The sequence below is a fragment of the Rhinopithecus bieti genome, unplaced genomic scaffold (genome assembly GCF_001698545.2).
Source record: "Rhinopithecus bieti isolate Rb0 unplaced genomic scaffold, ASM169854v2 scaffold_46482, whole genome shotgun sequence".
Taxonomy (NCBI): Eukaryota; Metazoa; Chordata; class Mammalia; order Primates; family Cercopithecidae; genus Rhinopithecus; species Rhinopithecus bieti.
The window spans coordinates 232,523-246,054 of record NW_016818769.1 but is presented as its reverse complement, the minus strand read 5'-3'; the positions used below and the strand labels follow the sequence as shown (position 1 = coordinate 246,054).

General features: G+C 43.2%; 1 protein-coding gene across 6 annotated transcripts in view; it reads right to left on the bottom strand.

Annotated features, from left to right (window-relative positions):
• AKNAD1 (AKNA domain containing 1) overlaps positions 1–13,532 on the bottom strand; it is a 40,520-nt gene that overhangs the window by 9,969 nt on the left and 17,019 nt on the right. For all 6 annotated transcript variants that reach the window (XM_017857457.1, XM_017857460.1, XM_017857455.1 and 3 more), the window contains 5 exons: positions 11,463–11,619; positions 8,853–8,980; positions 8,331–8,412; positions 4,421–4,515; positions 1,414–1,508 (listed from right to left, as the gene is read on the bottom strand). In XM_017857457.1, the coding sequence (XP_017712946.1) occupies positions 1,414–1,508; positions 4,421–4,515; positions 8,331–8,412; positions 8,853–8,980; positions 11,463–11,619 (557 nt within the window). The remainder of the gene's footprint in view (positions 1–1,413; positions 1,509–4,420; positions 4,516–8,330; positions 8,413–8,852; positions 8,981–11,462; positions 11,620–13,532) is intronic.

Here is a 13,532-nt window from a genome sequence, read left to right as displayed (position 1 = left end):
CCTGGTTGTTATTATTATTATTATTATTATTATTATTATTATTATTATTATTATTTTGAGACGGAGCCTCACTCTGTCGCCCAGGCTGGAGTGCGGTGGCGTGATCTCGGCTCACTGCAAGCTCCGCCTCCTGGGTTTACGCCATTCTCCTGCCTCAGCCTCCCGAGTAGCTGGGACTACAGGCGCCCGCCACCTCGCCCAGCTAGTTTTTTTGTATTTTTCAGTAGAGATGGGGTTTCACCGTGTTAGCCAGGATGGTCTCGATCTCCTGACCTCGTGATCCGCCCGTCTCGGCCTCCCAAAGTGCTGGGATTACAGTCTTGAGCCACTGCGCCCAGCCCAGTGAACCCTGTTATTATTTGGAAATGTGTTGTCTACAGAGAGGCCAGTGCAGAAGGAAGTGTGACAGAACAGAAGGCAGAGCTGGAGGCACGGCTCTGGGCCACAGGCAGTGCAGATGTAAGAAAGCCTGGACAGCTCTCCAGTGCAACTTCCTGATGCATAAGCTGGGGAGACAAGCTGGATAGGTAGGTTAGGCTCAGAGGTGATTTTTAAGCTGAGAAGCTGCCTGAGCAGAGGCCTCCAGCCCCACCTCTTCTCCCAGGGCAGTTCTGCTAGATGGTTCTCTCCTTCAACTATCTTTGCAGAAAGGATCTTATGACTAAAAACCATTGAATTGCATGCACTGGAACACCTCCCAGCTCCAACTTTCTTTGCTTCTGTGAAATGTATATATCCAAGGCAGCAGCAACTCTCACATAGCCAGTAACATTACCAGGTACAGTTATGGGTCATGTGGGAAGGACGAGGATGGACAGACTGAAAGACATCTTGTGATTGAGTCCGTGGAGTCCTTCATTTTCAGCTAGAAACAGGTGTTCATGCTTCACTCTACTTAACCACATCTTATTGAAAGTGATTCTTTTTTTCTTTTTTCTTTCTTTCTTTCTTTCTTTTTTTTTTTTTTTTTGAAACAGGGTCCTACTCTGTCACACAGGCTGGAGTGCAGTGGCATGATCATGGTTCACTGCAGCCTCGACCAGGGCTCAAGCAATCTTCCCACCTTAGCCTCCCAGGTAGCTGGGACTACAGGCGCAAGCCACCACACCCGGCTAATGTTTGTATTTTTTTGTACCGATGGAATTTCACCATGTTGGCCAGGCTGGTCTTGAACTCCTGAGCTCAAGTGATCCACCCATCTCAGCCTCCCAAAGTGCTGGAATTACAGGCATGAGCCCCCATGCCTAGCCTAATCATTCTTTATATTTTGCAAATAAATAAATACATCATGCAACATCCTAGTGTAGGGAAATGCTCTTGGAGTGGCAGATGGCAAGCTGGTGCCCACCGTGAGAAGACTCCATGGGGAGGGATGCTGAAGACTGAGCACCCAGCCCAAGCCCGTCAACTTACTGGGAGTAGAATCTGAATGTGGTGCCTTTTCATGGACAGTTGAAAATCTTCCACAGTAGATCCTTCTGTGGCCCTTTTTCTCCACTTTTGGCTTCCTAAAAAAGGGCATGAGATCCTGTAAACTTTCAGTGCATGTCCACTAGAGATAGGGAAAGTTTTGGTAAAGCTGAAACGTTAAATTTTGTTATATCAGAGCCTGGAACAGTGTAGGAGGGGCCTGTCATCCTCCACACAGAGCTCTTGTCTGCCTGCCTGTTTGAGAGCTTTTCTACAAAAAATTGCACCCGAGCACAATTTGGCCTGATAAGAAAATGTACACAAGACATGAAAAATAAATGTTTTGTTCTGCAGAGGTTAATATCTAATCATCATATACACATTTACAAACCACATTTGAAGTATGGAATTATAAAGTTTGGAGTTTTCTTCATGCATCAAAATCCATTCCAGGCTGGGTGTGGTGGCTCATGCCTGTAATCCCAGTCCTTTGGGAGGCCAAGGAGGGCGGATGGCTTGAGACTAGGAGTTCAAGACCAGCCAGGGCAACATGGCAAAACCTCATCTCAAAAACAAACAAACAGTTCCTACCAGGGGAAGAAACTATGCTATACGTCAGTAATTGGTCACGTAGCTTTGGCCCTGGAAGTACAAGCTGATTATATCCAACAACTCCAGCAAAGTGGGCTTTGTCAGGTGTCTGTGGGACTAAAGGCTGTGGGAGCATGTGGAGGTGATTTTGGTTGCACATGGCCACCAGGTGGCATCAGAAAGAAGCAACTGCAATGGACATTCTTCAGGAGACTTCCTGTGGCCCACCTGCAGCTTCTTCCCTCCTCCTCAGAAATCCCAACTCCTCCAAAGGAATTCGAATTAATAACAGTTCTGAACAAAGCTCTTGCTCAGCTCCTGGGATACAGTAATAGCCCCCAGGGAAAGTTGTTCATTCTTAGCGTGGAAGGCACCATGCCCAAGACATCCTGGTATGAATGAGGCAGGTTGCCCAGGGCTGGGGTTTGAGCCCAAGGCATTGCTGGGCAAACACACGCTCGCCGTGCTGTGCCTTGGCCTGCTGTTGGTGGAGAAGGGACAGGACTGTGGGTTCGTGGGGCTGGGGCTGAGAAGCCAGGCCCTTTCCCTCCTCTTGGAAAAACATGCTGTCTTCCTGAGTCACATATTTTCTCACACCTCATTTTCTGTCTCCACCCTCCTCCTCTGGGGCATTTGAACATCTGCTCTCCAAAGTGGGAAACTTGGATCTCACTCAAGTGTGTGCAGTCCAACACAGGGCTTTTTCTGCTTTTAAACTCCTTTGTGCACTCAAATCTTCTGGCCAAACTTAATTCCACTGGAGAAGACAGTTTTTCAACAAGACAAAGCAGCTAAAGTGCACCCTTAAATCCAAAGTTTTGCATCAGAAATAACGTAAAGGGATAAGCATATTTTACATTTTATACATATATAATTTATCCACTTACATATAAACAATTTATAAATATCCTGAAAATAATATGTACATCAGCAAGCTTCATAAAGGACAAGCCCCACTAGAGAGAGATTTAATCTTCTAACAGAAAGAGTACATAGCCCTCCCTTCAATCAATAATTCCTCAGGGATTATGTAGGTTACCAAGATTTTAATTCCTAAGTCATGTGTATCTCCTCATCACTCCCCAGGAGTGGATTCACTGTGAGATTTCATTGTACACTTGGTTGTCCTTCCAGCTTGGCTATCATAAAAAAGTATGATTGAGTCTGGAACATTGGTTCCTGTCTTGGTACTTAATGTACTTCTGTAGGGTATACACTAGTAATTTAGAAGAGAGAAATTTAGTACCTTGAATGCTTAATAAAATGTTTTTTAAATGTCAAAATACTTTCATTATACTTAGTAAAATCTTTAAAATCCAAAATTAGACTTTAATTCAGTAAATAAAATAGTAGGCCTGGGATGACTCAGTGAGTAAGCTTCATGAGTGCCCCTTGGATTAAAGGGGAGCTCAAAGCTGATGACTGACATGGTGGTTTAATGACCCACACACGATGACACATGACCATTTTTAGCACAAGCTTCATGCAGCTTCTTTTTTCAGGGGTGGACACTCATTAGAACACTTAAGGCAGGTGCCCATTCCCACAACGGAATGTTTTCTAACAGGAGGCCTCGGTCTTTCAGACCCTGTCATCTGCTTCTATTAGAGTTCATTACGTACATATAATAGTGGTTGCTTAACACCTGCTGCCTCCCTGACTCTCGACCTTCCAAAGGTCAATGAGCCAAGCTTTGGCTGGAGTCCACAGTGAGCTCAGAGGTAAAATCTCTCGCTACCTGAAAGAAGCTTCAGATAAATGATACTGAATCGACACGGATTAATAGTTGCACCAATGGGTGTTTCAAAAACAAAGAATTTCTCCTGAGGATTTTACATGATTTACAGCTTGTTAGCTCTGGAAGATTTCGAGCTTAGGAATGGGAAGAAGTCAGCCCTGAGAAGAGGGATGAGGCTTGTTCCTGGGACTGGGGGGCTCAGGTGAAACCCAACAGAGAAGACTTTTGCTCATCATAAGGAGAGAGTAGGGATGGTGGGAGCTGTTTTTTATACAGGATAAGAATCCCCCATGTGGGAAATGTTCAAAAGCCTACAGGACCACCCTCCCTGGGCTGTAACCGTGATTCTTAACCAACGGGGCTTATCCGAATCACCTGGGGAGATTTAAAAGCACTATTCCTACCAAAGCCCCACCGCTGGCGATGCTGAGATAGGTTGGGTGGAGGCATGTGCATGATTGTAAAATCTCTCATGGTGATTTTGATGTTCTCCCCAGTTGAGGACCACTGCTACCGGATCTGTAGGGTACCAGGGAGGCTGGGCTCTGTGCCCGGGCCTGAGATCTGTGACTCTATAACTCAGCCAGCGGCCTCAGATAGTTGCCGCCCACTCTCGCTGGAGTTATTATGCCAGGACTGACTCCAATCCACCCTGGGAATGTAGCCACAAGAAGCCCTCACCATTCAAGGAGCCTGCGGCAGATGGCACAGCTCGGACTGGGTGCCGTCGTCTCTGCACAATCCTGCCTTCCTGGAGCGCCCCTGGGGTCCTCCTCCTGCGCCACAAAGCACACAGATGGAGATGTTAGAGAGGATGTGACTCACGCCGCGCACAGGCCAGCAAGCAGCTGAGGTCCGGCTGAACTTGCCACGTCAGGCGGAGAGAAAGAGACTCGCCAAACCTCTCCTCCAGATGGGGAAACGGAGGCGCAGGGGGACAGGAGGAAAAGAAGGAAGAGCCCATCCTTAGTTCTGATGTCTCACTCGGTCGGCGCTGCGCCTCTAACGTCCTGGGCTGAAGAATGGAAGTTTCCATCCTGGCTTGCTTCTTTCCTCCTCTAAACAGATTTTAAAATCTGGTATACAGATGTCAGAATACTTTCCCCTTTTTATCTTTCCTTTAGTTTCAAATTACTCCAAGCTTCACTAGAGAATGAACAGATTTAGGAACACAATTTTTAGGTCTATTAATCTGACCGCTGGCTAGTAGAGCTCTAAAAGCCTTTCCAAAGAAATATATTCAGCTATGAATTAAAACAAGGTTTAGGGACTGTCTGGTGGCCTAAATGCTTGCTTATATATCCCTTTCTAACACAAAACAATTACTCCACTGACCTGTGAGGGGTGATACCACCCACTGTGTTTTTGACTATGGTCTTACCCTTTATGTAAGTAAAAAATAAATGTACTTTTCCCATCATTATAAACAATGGCAGAAGCATCATTGTACACATAGCTTTTTCCACATCTTGGATTACTTCCTGAGGAAATGTCTGGGCCAAAGGTTGCGAACATGTTTGTGTGATGACCCATATTGCCAAATGGCTTTCCACAAAAGTTGTACAGATTTCACAGCCACCAACAGTGTGGATGGCTCAGTTTGACCACACCTTCCTCTGCATCAGGAATTACCACTTGAAAATGTTTCTGCTAATTGAATGGGGGTGGGCGGCGGGGGGGTGTCACTTTTTGTGTTAATTTGCATTTCCTCCTTGACAAAGGAAGTAAGTCTGTTACTATTTGTTGATTTATTGGTTGTATTTCCTACTTGTGACTTTTTTTTTTTTTCTGAGATGGAGTCTCACTCTGTTGCCCAGGCTGGAGTGCAGTGGCCCAATCTCAGCCCACTGCAACCTCTGCCTCCCGGGTTCAAGCGATTCTCCTTGCTCAGCCTCCTGAGTAGATGGGATTATAGGCACCCACCACTACCCCCAGCTAATTTTTTTTTATTTTTAGTAGAGACAGAGTTTCACCATGTTGGCCAGGCTGGTCTCAAGCTCCTGACCTCATGATTCGCCCTCCTCGGCCTCCCAAAGTACTGGGATTATAGGCGTGAGCCACTGTGCCCGGCCTTACTTGTGACTTTAGCTCATGTCCTTTGTCCATTAATTTTCTTGGAGGGTTTCAGTGTTTTCCTGTTACCATTTGTAGTTGTTCATGATATGCCAGGTGCTTCTTTTATAGTCTCTTTAATACTTCCAACCATCCTGGCACATTGTCTCCATTTTAATGGTGAGTAATCTGAGGCTCAGAGGATTTAAGCAACTTGGCAAGGTCGCATCATGAGTAAGTGGGAGAGCTGGGATTTGAACTTTTACCTATCTGACTGGTATGTTGTGTTCTTTTTTTTTTTTTTTGAGATGGAGTTTCTCTGTGTTGCCCAGGCTGGAGTGCAGTGGCGCAATCTTGGCTCACTGCAACCTCCACCTCCCTCCCAGTTTCAAGCGATTCTCCCACCTCAGCCTCCCTTCCAAGTAGCTGGGACCAGAGGCACACACCACCACACCCAGCTAATCTTTGTATGTCTTAGTAGAGACAGGGGTTCGCCATGTTGGTCAGGCTGGTCTCGAACTCCTGACCTCAAGTGATCCACCCGCCTTGGCCTACCAAAGTGCTGGGATTATAGGCGTGAGCCACCGCACCCGGCCAGTATGCTTGTGTTCTTAACCACAGTTCTGCTCGTTTGGGAATTTGTCACAGCATTTGATATAATGAAGTTCTCAACAATGAACATTATTTGCTCTTAATATTTTCTCAGTTGTCCATCTACATTTTTTTAATTGACTATGGTTTCAGTTTTGTAAACAACTTAAAATAATCAATATTGTCAAGGAGGAGGTGCGAGTGGCCAAGAAACATATGAAAATAGGTTGAATTTCAAAATTGCCAGTTTAAAATAATGAGATATCAGTTTTCACTTATGCATTTAGCAAAAGTTGGAAAAAGAAAAAAATGTCTAGGGTAGGCTCAAACTGGAGATACCAACATTCCCACGCACTGCCCTCAGCCTATAAACCCCATGGCCTTCCTAAAGGCCAGATTATCAGAATTTTCAGCATGTACCATTTGAACGATTAACTGCAATCCTAGGGTTTTATTCTAAAGAAATGATCAACTACAAAAGTTTGCATGTCAAATGATGTTACCTGAAGCAATGTTTATGATATCAAAGAACTGGAAAAAATGAAACGTCCATCAATGAGAGATTGTCTAAATGTGTCAGAGTACATTAATATAATGAAATATAGTGCAGTCATCAAAAATGAAGCGATAGGTTTATTCTAAGTGATGTGGAGAGCTGCTCAAAATATAACATTAAATGAAAAGCCTAAAACTATATATATAGAAAGAGTAAAATCCTATTTTGGCCAAAATGTATATATAGGAGAAAAAAAGACTGGAAGGAAATACACTAAAATATTAGCAATGGGTTGGGCACAGTGGCTCACGCCTGTAATCCCAGCACTTTGGGAGGCTGAGGTGGGTGCATTACTTGAGGTCGGGAGTTCTAGACCAGTGTGGGCAACATGGTGAAACCCCCTCTCTACTGAAAATACAAAAATTAGCTGGGTGTGGTGGCACATGCCTGTAATCCCAGCTACTCAGGAGGCTGAGGCAGGAGAATCATTTGAACCCAGGAGGTGGAGGTTGCAGTGAGCTGGGATCGCACCATTGCATTCCAGCCTGGGCAACAGAGCGAGACTGTCTCAAAAAAAAAAAAAAAAAAAAAAAAAAATTAGCATTGATTTTCCTCTCAGTGGAAGTTTCCTCTTTATACTTTTCTTTATTTTCTCATTTCTTTTGTAATAAGCATGTATCAGTTTTATAATTTTAAAAAAGGGTTTTCATCCATTTTCTGGTGTGTATGTTTTTTTTTTTTTAATTTTATATTTTATCACTGCTAAGCTTACAGGGTTACTCCTGCACTTGACATTTAAGGCAGATTTACATTAGCAGAATGCAGGGAGGTGCCCCTCTTCCCGAGTTGGAGACCTGGACTTTAATATCGCCTATCATTTACCCTGAACAAATCTCACCTTTCTAAATTACTCTTCCTCAGCAAAAAGACTCTGCAAACTGTAAAGCTCTGAGCCAACAGAATTATTGTATCATTGTTTACTGCTTATTATAATATTGTTATCATTTAAGACCCCGGGGTTGTTATTCCCAGCATTTCCAATTCATTCAAAATGAAATAATCTCTAGACCCTCGGAACTTAAAGTGTGGTCCCCAGACCAGAACCAGCAGCTTTGGCATCACCTGGGGCTTGTTAGCAATGCAGAATTGCAGGCTCGCCCCAAACTCACTGAATCAGAGCCTGTATTTTAACAAGATCTATAGCTGATTCATAGGCTCAGAGAAGTTGGAGAAGCTCCAGTCTAGGTACGCCTGCCACGTTTCTCAGGAGTGCTGAAAGTCGGAAACCGTCAGCAGTACCAGCCATCACCAGCACTGACACCAAGGATGCCCTTAGGAAGAGGCAGGTGATCTTGATTATGCCAATTTCACAGTCACATTCGGCAACACTGGTTTTAGTTAAAGAACCAACAATGAGAAGAACCCATCCAGGCCCTGGCTGCAGGACATTACCCCAGAGTTAGAAGACAGCCTCATGGCCACTTGGTCTGGCTGATTCTGGACAGTTGTATCTCCATGATGACCATTTAGGTAACTAATTTAAAAAAAAAAACAAAAAAAAGCAGTTTGAATTTTAGAATCAGTTCTTGAGCTACCCGGGAGCTCCACTATTTGGAATCATTTGGCTTTATTCTGGCAGAGTCATTGGGAATTTAATTTAGCACCCCTGGGATGGTGGGAGCGAGCAACCTAAGGCAAAGAGTGCTGTGGGCCTCGTGTGGCCATTTGACCTTCACCTCTCCCCCGGTCCCCCAGCCCCAGCCGTCCCATCCCTCAGATCTCTACCCAGAGGGTTGCAGAGGCTGGCCAGGCCCTGCTGGTGGGGCAGGTGAGGAGCCAGGCTCCCAGGCTTTGTAACTCGTGGTCCAAGACTGCTTTTCCTATGGGAGCCCTGTGGGCCCCCCTGGAGGCTGCATGAGGAAAGGGCCTCTTGCTGTGTCCTGTGTCTGCTGGGGCTGCAGGGCGAGAACTCACGTCTGCGGGGTCAGCTCACAGAGCTCCTCCTTGGGGGCCTCCTGCGGCCCTCCTTGGGGTGTCCCTGTCGCCTCACTCCCACCTGAGCCTTGAGGCCTAGGAGGGTGGCCAGGGTGCTCCTCGGGAACCTGGGGAGCCACACAAAAGGACTTGAATTAGAGCCATAGTCCCACGGGAGGTAACTCAAAATCAGTTCAGCATCCCTACAGCGCCTCAAGACACCATAACATCCTGCCTGGCATCCCCACCCGTCTCCCCCAGCTCCTTACCTAGCTGCCTTCTCATCCTCCAATACTCAGACCAAATCTCACCTTCTCTGAAAAACCTTCTCCCTTAGTAATTCAAACCTTCTGCATTTAGTTACTTTTGGTCATATCCCATCACTTAATAGTCATGATAGCTAACGCCCAGGAGTAATGTGCTTACTGTGAGCCAGGCCCTATTTTCAGCACATTACTTATATTAACTCATTTAAACATCATAACAGCCCTGTGAAGCAAGTATCATTATCCCCATTTTACAGAAGAGAGAACTGAGGCACAGAGAGGTTGCATAACTTTCCTAAGATCACAAAGCTAATAAGTGACAGAGCCAGTATGTGAACCCAGGTAGTCTAGCTTCAGAGTCATGCAGAATGTATTATTATTTTCTTCACCATGCTTTTAACATTTAATAATTATATGTTAATTTAATTTTTTTTTTTTTTTGAGATGGAGTCTTGCCCTGTCGCCCAGACCAGAGTGCAATGGCGCAATCTTGGCTCACTGCAACCTCTGCCTCCCAGGTTCAAGCGATTCTCCTGCCTCAGCCTCCCAAGTAGCTGGGATTATAGGTGTGCACCACCACACCTGGCTAATTTTTTGTATCTTTAGTGGACACGGGGTTTCACCATGTTGGCCATGCTGGTCTCAAACTCCTGACCTCATGATCCGCCTGCCTCAGCCTCCCAAAGTGCTGGGATCACAGATGTGAGCCACTGCACTCAGCTTAACTTGTTAAGTATATGTGTCTCTCACAGAAATGTAAGCATCTTGAGGGCAGGTGATTTGTCTGTTGTTCATGTTGTATCCCCAGTACCTAGAAAAGGGCTAGCATATAGCAATACATACTGCTGAGTGAATGAAGGATGCCAGCAGTAGACTCTTTCAAGGGCCACTTATCACAAAGTTATTTAGAGAGTTCTCATCATTTCACAACAGTATCTGTAAACTTGGGACCAAGTAAAGAAGAGCAGATCCAGACCCAGGGAGCCGCCAGGTAGAGGGCAGGGCCAACCCTGAGGTGACCTCACAAAGACTCGTGACTCCTGCAGGTCCAAGACTAGCAGGGCAGCCGCTGTGAGCCTGGAGACTGCTTGGGTGCCTTGAGATGGGCTGTTACATCCGCAGTGGCTTGGGGCTTCCTCTATGAAGCATCGACTCTCCTGGGCTTTCAGATGGACATTCAGGATTCAAAGATGAGTGCAGAGTCACAGAGACAAACGAGACCCAGTGCTGCAGGGATACAGAGGCTGGGGCCAAGAATTCCTCCAGGTGCAGGGGATTGGGGGGGCTTGGGGGTGAAGAGGGTGGCTGACTAGGATTGCATAAATGACCTGACAGTAGAGCTGGGACTTGAATGAGTGAGATTTTGCCAGGCAGGTAAGTGCTTTGAGGAGGCAAACACTTCTTCGGAAGGGCTAACGTTGACATAATCTTTGTCACTTTGTCCTTTGCTCTGACAAAATCCTCATTCAAGTTGGAATATCAGCCCCAGGCTGTGGCTTCAAATACTGTATGAAACTAAAGAGTCAATTTAAAGTATTTATTTAAATGATTCCATTTCTGAGAATTTTAATTTTAGTCTGAATGTTCTGATAGTTGAGGCTACAAAGGCAAAAAGTGTAGAAAGACGGTGGTTGATTTGAATTCTGAATCTTGCATATGTAGAAATCCAAAAGAATTTAACTTGAGAAAAGGAAAATGCAGAAGTGGATTCATGGGAAATAATTATTTCACCGAGTGTGCTATTCTTTATTTTCAGGTAGCTCATGCCTGTAATCCCAACACTTTGGGAGGACAAGCAGGCGGATCACTTGAGGTCAGGAGTTTGAGACCAGCCTGGCCAACATGGTGAAACCCGTTCTCTACCAAAAATATAAAAAATTAGCCAGGTAGTGGTGGCATGCGTCTGTAATCCCAGCTACTTGGAAGGCTGAGGCAGGAGAATCACTTGAGTCTGGAAGGCAGAGGTTGCAGTGAGCTGAGATTGTGCCACCACACTCCTGCCTGGGTGAGTACAAAACTATGAAGAAAAAAAATTATTTCTTCCAGATATGATCTATAAAAACTTTCTTATTCATCTGGAAGAAATAGCTCTTCAGTGGTTTGATGGGTTTAAACAGCGTTGTTACATCCTAAACTATAAAGATGTTTCAAAAACTAACACTTGAAATGCTTCTAATCTTTAGAAGCTGGTTCCATTTAAAATAATATAATTCATGGGACTTTGGAAAGTTAAGTTTTCATGAGATATTAAAATGAAATTCAGTGAATCCATGAATTAGGAGTCTATAAATGCATAAATACCATTTTTCCTGGCACAAAATTAAGCTATACATTGCTGTATTACCTCATTTGAGAGTGAAGAGGAGGTGGAGGCCAAGTCATCCAGGGTAACTGGAGAACTCACAGGAGGAGAAGGAGCTGAAGTATATTTGCTTTCATCCATTTTCTCTTTAACATCTTCAAGTAGCATCTCCAACTTGAAGATTTCACCTTCCACTTTTCTAAGTAAACAAACACACAGGCATCTTCTGGGCTATGTAGTTGGCATTCTAATTAATAACGACGGTTCTTGAATACAGCACTGATTTATATTATTAATGTGGCCTGTCTTCTGGCACAAAGGAAAATGGGAGCCCGCATGACTGTTCATAGTTTCTCTGACAGCCTGGGCTCTGATCTTCACCTGCTCTCCATTAGCTGCGTATCCGTGTACTAATCACTTAGCATTTCTGGGCCTCCAATGTCTCACTTATAACCTGGGATAACAATACTGTACCTTACTTATCTGGATTTGATGATTTTGAGGTCCCTTGCAAGGGATTCTAAGAACTGTGATTCTATGGAAATTTATGTGAATTTGAAAAGAGGAAGAATATTAGATAACTGAATAATTTAATTAACAAGTTCTAACCCATATGAATATATGTATGTGTATATAAATATATATTTTACCCAACAAAGAGAATCCATTTTCTTCAAATCTGTTACATTTATAAAATTTACCTTGTAACAGTCCACAAAGAAAATTTCAAGAAAATCCAAGATATTAAAATTATACTACCTACATTCTCTTATCACTAGACATTAACAACAAAAACATAGCCCCCCAAGAAAACCCTATTTAATTAGACATTTTAATACCTAAATAGCTTTGGATTAAATAGGAAATAAAAATGAATATTAGGCATAACTTGCAAGTCAATGACAAATGAGAGAATAACATAGGAAATCAAATGTAATGCAGTTAAAGCAGTACTCTGAGGAAAACTTCTAGTCTTAAATGCATTATTAGAAAAAAATCAATAAACTATTTAAAACAGGAAGATAGAAAAGGGAATATAAAATAAACCGCAGAAAAGGATTCATAAAATTACTAGAAATAAATGACACTTAAAATAATTTGATCAATAAAATAAAACATGTTTTTTTCCAAAATATCTATAAAACAAACCACTGGAAGTCTGAAAAACAAATAGCATTAAGAATGAGAAAGGAAAATAGGAAACATTTTAAATCAAAAGGCACTGGAAAATTCATATCAACACCATTTAAAATTTAGGTGAATTGGGCAAGTTTCTAGAATAATATAAATTATTAAAATTCACTTTTAAAAGGTAGAAAATATGAAAAGACTAATAACCAGAGAAAATGGAAATTGTCAAAATCTACTCCACAAAAGGCATGAAGAGTGGGATAATGGGTGAGTTCTACCAAACCTTTTAAAAAAAATTTCAATGTCTCTAGTATGTTAATTTTTATATATTACATAGTTTAAAAGGTAATTTATTAAGTTTGAAAGTATATATTTCAACATATATTTTTACAGGAGAAATTTAAATCAAGTATATGCAGGCCCCTGAAGCACTTGTATAGAACCTCAGAGTTCACTAAACATAATTCTATCAAGACTTTTAAGCAACAGATGAGTCCTATGTTATTAGACTCTTCCAGAACATGAAAAGAAAAGGGAAAATTGCCCAACTCATTCTGTGGTTCAACATTAGGATATTTATTAATATATTCCACTACATTAATAGATTAAAGGAGAAAAACTAGATTTCTAAATCCCATTCGATTAAACATTTTATTAAATTAAATAACAGCAAAAGCCCTAGTTCTAGAAAGCTAGGAATAGAAGAAAACTTTCTTGAAGCTTATTTACTTGAATCATACCTGGGAGAATTCTCATTATTATTAGTAACATGATGAGAATGCTGTCTTTTATGGCTCACGCCGGTAATCCTGACACTTTGGGAGGCCAAGGCGTGGGAGGATCACTTGAGCCCGGGAGGTCAAGACTAGCCTGGACAACATAGGGAGACCCTGGCTCTACAAAAAAAATTTTTTTATTAGCTGGGCATGGTGGCATACACCTGTAGTCCCTGCCACTCAGGAGGCTGAGGTGAGAGGATCC